Genomic DNA, 6,000 nt, shown 5'->3' on the forward strand with positions numbered 1-6,000 from the left:
GGGTCATTGCTGTAATTTTATTTATCTGTTGGTTGGTTGTGGGGCTTGAACGCTAGGCCTGGGTGCTGTCCCTGAGCTCTTCAGCTCAAGGCTCTCCCCCTACCCCTTGAGCCATAGTGCCACTTCCAGTGTTGTAGTGGTTAAGTGGAGATAAAAGTCTCAAATAGTACCCAGGCTGACTTTGAACTGCAATCCTCAGATCGCAGCCTCCTGAGTAGCTAGGATTACAGGCATGAGCCACCATGCCCAGCTCATTGCTGTAATGTTATATGTAGATGTATTTATATGTAAATAATTCATCTGTGTTTATATATAATACATAATCATATGTATCATATACTAATTTTAAATATACCTTCTTATGTATTAAATGGCGTAGATGGTTTTCCTAAGACATAGTGGCAAAGCCAGAATTGGAACTCAGGTCTCCCTCCTGGTCCAGGGTTCTTCCTCTGGACTATCTGAGTGAATGTGTGGTATCTGAAGGGAGACTAGAGCAGTAGTCAAGACAAATATTGATGCCAGTCTAGACTGGAGCAGACACAAGGTGAAGACCATGTGGGAGGCACTGTTCTCTCTCTTCCTTTCTCTCTGAGTGGGGGTGGGGACCTAGGGCTCGTTAGAAATTGCACATGAGTGCATCTCTCTTTCCTGGGTCCTGCAGCATCCTTCTGGGCCTGGTTTCTATGGCAACAGGCTCCCAGCAGGCAGCCTGCCAGCTGTAGGAAAGCAGGCAGGCAGGCAAGGAGAGAAGGCCTGGGCAGCATGAGGAAGGCTGAAGTCAGGGGTTGGGAGAGTCTCCTGGGAGGCTGGGAATGCCCCTGGAGCAGACCCCCCAAAGACCCTCTCTCTTCTGACCACGTGGAAATGAAGACAGCTTAGGACCCAGAGGGCTTTCCAGCCCTGGAATTTCTGTTTATTTTCTGCCCTTCACATCTGCTGATCTCCACTGTTTAAAAAACAAAAATTCTTTCTGGCCCCAACCTCATGCTTCTTGTGGAGGGGGGTCAGGGAGCACTGGCTTCCTAATAGAAAAGGAGTCCCTACTCTGAGCTTAAAAGGGGAGAAAAAATATGAACAAGGCTAATTGACTTTCTGTTTTGCATAGGATTTGCATATTATTAATTCAAAGACAAGACTTTTCCAGGCCTTGTGTCATTCCTGCCAACAACTTAATTCAGCTCCACTGGCTCTGGCATAGTGTGTCTGGCTAGGCTCTGGGCTGAGCCGTCAGGGACCCCAGGGGAATATCCTTACTGAAGCAAGCCCATTCCTCCCCCAGCCTCTCCCAGACATTGTTTCTGGTGTCCTAGCAGTTGAAGCCATGTGGAGTACTTGGAACCCAAGCTCTGGGTTCAAATCCCAGCTCTGCTGTTTGGTGGCTGGGTGAGGGTAATCCCTGTGGGCCTTCCTTAAATCTCTAGAGCTGAGGACCCACAGAGCATTCCCTGCTAACCAGCTCAGACTGCAGTGCTGTTAGGATCCTAAAATACTTGTGCATTTTTTGGTAGAGACCTTACCACCCACCTTCCTCCTGGTGGCCCTCCTTAAGTCTTCTGGTCCAACCTACAAGGAGCAGCTTCTGTGCTTCGGATAGGGGTCTACCCTGACTGGAATAGGCCAGCACCCATTCTGGCCTTGGAATACTTAATGGCTGTTATGTATTTTGACTGACACTTTCACTAAAGTTCATGCAATGACAGATAAGGTATGCATTCACTGTAAGAAATGGTGGATTTCAAGGACATGGATTCGGGGCCATTGTTTTGTAGGGAACCAGCTTCCCTCATCACCTTCCTTTTTGCCTGGGATGGGATTGAGGGCTGAGATGAGACTGCACTGGGGTGCAGAGTGGACAGGCATCTGTTTCCACAGGCGGGCAAGGTTCAAGCGCTCCAACAGCGTGACAGCCGGTGTGCAGGCAGACCTGGAGCTGGAGGGCCTGGCTGGTTTGGCCACGGTGGCCACAGAAGACAAAGGCTTGCAGTTTGGACGCTCCTTCCAGAGGCACGCCTCTGAGCCCCAACCCGGGCCCCGGGCCCCCACCTACTCAGTCTTCCGCACAGTCCACACGCAGGGCCAGTGGGCCTACCGCGAGGGCTACCCACTGCCGTATGAGCCGCCGGCCACCGATGGGTCGCCTGGCCCTGCCCCGGCCCCTGCCCCTGGCCCTGGGTCTGGCCGGCGTGACTCCTGGATGGAGCGTGGTTCACGTAGCCTCCCTGACTCAGGCCGCACATCCCCCTGCCCACGGGATGGTGAGTGGTTCATCAAGATGCTGCGGGCAGAGGTGGAGAAGCTGGAGCACTGGTGCCAGCAGATGGAGCGAGAGGCGGAGGACTATGAACTGCCCGAGGAGAGTGAGTCTGGGCCAACCCTTCTAGGGGCACACAGGCTGGGGTGCAGCCCAGGAGAGGGTTTGCTTCCTCCCTGGTCCACTTCAGCATGGAGGTTGAGGGTCTCTGCTGCACAAGACTTGCCAGAAGCTCATAGAAGGAATTTGCTTCAGGGGCAGGGAAGGCCAGGGCTAGGACTAGGAGAGCTGGGCAGGTAAAAAGCTACCAGTTCAAGTTACCAAGTGTGTGGGAGAAAAGGAAGGCTCTTCAGATCTAGGCTGGTAGGTGATTCAGTCTTATCCATCTGTAACATAATAGAGGTTTGCCCAAGTAGACACAATCCTGTCATGAGTGGGGATGTGGTCTTTCTCCATAAGCTGGGTGAGGGTGGTCACGGGCTTATGACAAAATCTCCCAACTCAGGCAACTGTCACATTCATAAAGTGACCTCATAGTTCATAGGCATGAATGAGCTCAGTAGGCATGCCTGATGAGTGACAAAGTTCAGCCACAAAGTGGCCGAGCTAGTACCCTGACCCTGGGAGGAAGACTACAGGAGGAAGCGCACTCAGTGGACAGTGTGAAGGAGGGCACATTGGATGCAGCCCTCTTAGTGAGGTGGGATAGGAGCTTGCTTGTAAGAACATAAAGATGGGGATGGGAAGAGGGTGGGAGAGACAGATCCAGGGCTGGACGGCAGAGTCATGCAGAGCAGATTCCCTGGAGGCTGGGGAAGGAGAGGCTTTTCCCCTCCTTGACTGAATTCCTTTGGTTCTGCAGTCCTGGAGAAGATCCGCAGTGCTGTGGGCAGCACACAACTTCTGCTGTCTCAGAAGGTCCAACAATTCTTCCGGCTGTGTCAGCAAAGCATGGTGAGTGTCATAGAGCCACCAGGTGTGTGACCCTGGCAGGTGACCTTGAGTGTGACTGGGAGGTAAGACTGAGCCTGTGTATCTTCCATCAGTGTTTCTGAGTATTATGCCTGGAGCTGGGGGCAGGGGTTGGTGTCTGGGAATGAGAGCCTTGGGATCTTTCTTGCCCCTGTCCCCCACCAGGCTCCTGATTAGCAAGACTGGATAGGACAGGTCCTGGGTGAGCTCAGTCCTCCCAGACTGTCTTTTCTCCCACTGCTGCAGGACCCTACTGCGTTCCCCGTGCCCACCTTCCAGGATCTGGCGGGTTTCTGGGACCTCCTGCAGCTCTCCATCGAGGATGTGACCCTCAAGTTCCTGGAGCTACAGCAACTCAAAGCCAACAGCTGGAAACTCCTGGAGCCCAAGGTGAGTGAGTGTGTGTGTGTGTGTGTGTGTGTGTGTGTGTGTGTGTGTGTGTGGTGGGGCCATCCCTTCTGATTGAGGGACCACTCTGGAAACTTCCCATAACAGGAACTGGTATGGAGGGGGAAGACATAGGGAGAGAAACCCATGCACAGGTCATTCTGGAATGACCACATTCTGGGCCGCAGGGCTTGCCCCTGAGTAGTTGGGAGAATGAGCTAGGAGACCTTCAGCACAGGCCTGGGCACAGAGGAGAGGGCACGGTCATGAGCATTCCCACAGCCCACGATGGTCTCAGAGGTGTAGTGGATGAATGCCCCTTTGCTCTACATGGGCTGTGCCCCTTGCCTTCTGGGGGCGCAAAGCCCCTTCCCCACCTTCATTCTGATGGTGCTGTGAAAGTCTCCATCAGGGGATGCTCCACTCTCCATCAGGCTTGGTGGGGGGGGAGGCCTTGGATGACTGGGGTGTTGACCTGGGGATCCGGGCTGCAGAATCCACTGGTGGTTCTAAGTGCTGTGGCATTTCTATGGGCATGGAGGGGTGAGATCCTGGCGCCAGGGTGGTCCCGGTCCCAACGTTAGGGTGGAATTGCCGTGGAGGGGGGGTGTCCCCTGCGTGAATGCTGGGGTGTGTGTGCCGGGGTGGCCTCCGGGGCGGTCCCCGGCCTCACCCGGTGCCTCCTCTCCCCCCCCCCACCCCAGGAGGAGAAGAAGGTCCCTCCGCCCATACCAAAGAAGCCGTCGCGGGGCCGGGGCGTGCCGGTGAAGGAGCGCTCCCTGGACTCCGTGGACCGCCAGCGGCAGGAAGCGCGCAAGCGGCTCCTGGCGGCCAAGCGCGCCGCCTCCTTCCGCCACAGCTCGGCCACCGAGAGCGCGGACAGCATCGAGATCTACATTCCCGAGGCCCAGACCAGGCTGTGACCCGCCCGGCCCGCCCGGCCCGGCCCGGCCCGGGCCCGCGGTTTTCTACCCGTACTGTACACCCAGCGTCGAGGTCACTGTGAACGCGGCCGCCCCGCGCGCGCCCCGCCGGCTCCGCGCGCCCCGGCCCCTCCCGCCCGACACTCTCGGGGGGGTTTTTTACCTTCCTGACCCCACGCGAAGGCGCCCAGGCTGGGCTGGGGGCCGTGCCTCTCCACCCTGCGCCCCCTCCAACCTGGAACCTCCACCTTCCGGGTCCGACGCTTTGCCCCCGCCCCCCACCTTCTCCCCGTGGGCACCATCTCTGCCACTTTCCCCCTCTCTCCCCACGGGCCAGGCCGGGCCGGGTCCCCCATCTGGGCTCTGCATTCCCCCTCCTCCCCCCCCACCCGACCCCGCGGGGCTGGGCTTCGTGGGGATCAAGCTTGGTGGCTTTTTATGAAGAATCCCGAACCCTGCCTAGGAGCCCGCCGGCCCTCCCAGGGCTCCACCCTCAGCCCTCTGCCCACAGGGCCCCAGGGACCACTGTGGCTGGACCAACCCAGGACCAAGGGCGCCTGGGTCTCTCCTCTTTCCCAGCGGCTGGGGAGGGGAGATGGGGGCTTCCCCTCACCACACCTGTGGCTGTTCCCACCTCCCCATGAGTATCCCAGGAAAAATAAAACCGCAGAACTGCACTGAGCTCCTGCTCTCTCCAGAAGAGGCCACCTGGTATCTGCCCAATGTGGAGGAGCTCAGAGAAGGGGCCTTGGAGCACATGCTCCTGATCTGGGGACTGTTGGGGTTGCTGGAGCCACTCCCAGGGATGGGCCAGCTGGGAGAAAGGGCATTCAGCTGCTGGTGGACACTGTAAGATCCTGGGCCTTCCTGGAGAGGACAGAGGTGAGGAGGGTGTGAACCTCTTTAAGCCCCCAACATTCTGCCCCATTTCTATTCTGTCTTCTGTCCTCCCAGCATTCCTTCAGAGAGAGAGAGAGAAAAGTTCATTGCCTGGCACCAGCAGGTACTCAGTTGACAGGGGGCATAGTTATGGTTGGGTATCAACAAATAAGTGCCTTCCCAGGTGGGTGTTGTTCCTTCTTGCTGCAGCCATTCTCCACTGGCATCAGAAAACTTTTCAAACTCATCAAATCCTCTGTCTCCTCCACAGGACACTGGAGGGAGGAGATGCAAAGAATGGAACTTTGACTGGGAAGACAACCCAACCCTAGTGGCCATAGCTGGAATAAGGTTCACTGAGGGTCAGACATTTGCTGAGTGTTTCAGTGAATCTTCACTATAGCTCCTCCTTACAGCAGGTGACAAAGCGGAAGCTCAAGGGACTTGAGGGACCTGCCCAAAGTCACACAGCTAAGAGTAGCAGACCCAGGTCTAATGCCAAGTCATGAGCTTTTAGCTCTATAATCTTGTAGGCTAGAATGGCTTTGATAGCATCCTCCCACACTAGAAAGCCCTTTTTCTTAT

At 56.2% G+C, this 6,000-nt stretch overlaps 1 protein-coding gene across 3 annotated transcripts in view; it reads left to right on the forward strand.

Annotated features, from left to right (window-relative positions):
* The window catches only part of Dlgap3 (DLG associated protein 3), a 63,660-nt gene extending 58,447 nt beyond the window's left edge, over positions 1 to 5,213 (forward strand). For all 3 annotated transcript variants that reach the window (XM_090335268.1, XM_090335269.1, XM_090335270.1), the window contains 4 exons: positions 1,876 to 2,360; positions 3,117 to 3,208; positions 3,473 to 3,616; positions 4,318 to 5,213. In XM_090335268.1, coding sequence (XP_090191394.1) covers positions 1,876 to 2,360; positions 3,117 to 3,208; positions 3,473 to 3,616; positions 4,318 to 4,536 — 940 coding nt within the window. In that variant the 3' untranslated portion in view covers positions 4,537 to 5,213. The remainder of the gene's footprint in view (positions 1 to 1,875; positions 2,361 to 3,116; positions 3,209 to 3,472; positions 3,617 to 4,317) is intronic.
* The last annotated feature ends 787 nt before the right edge of the window (positions 5,214 to 6,000 follow it).

The sequence above is a fragment of the Megascapheus bottae genome, chromosome 6 (assembly GCF_031878675.1).
Source record: "Megascapheus bottae isolate mThoBot1 chromosome 6, mThoBot2.hap1, whole genome shotgun sequence".
Classification (NCBI taxonomy): domain Eukaryota; kingdom Metazoa; phylum Chordata; class Mammalia; order Rodentia; family Geomyidae; genus Megascapheus; species Megascapheus bottae.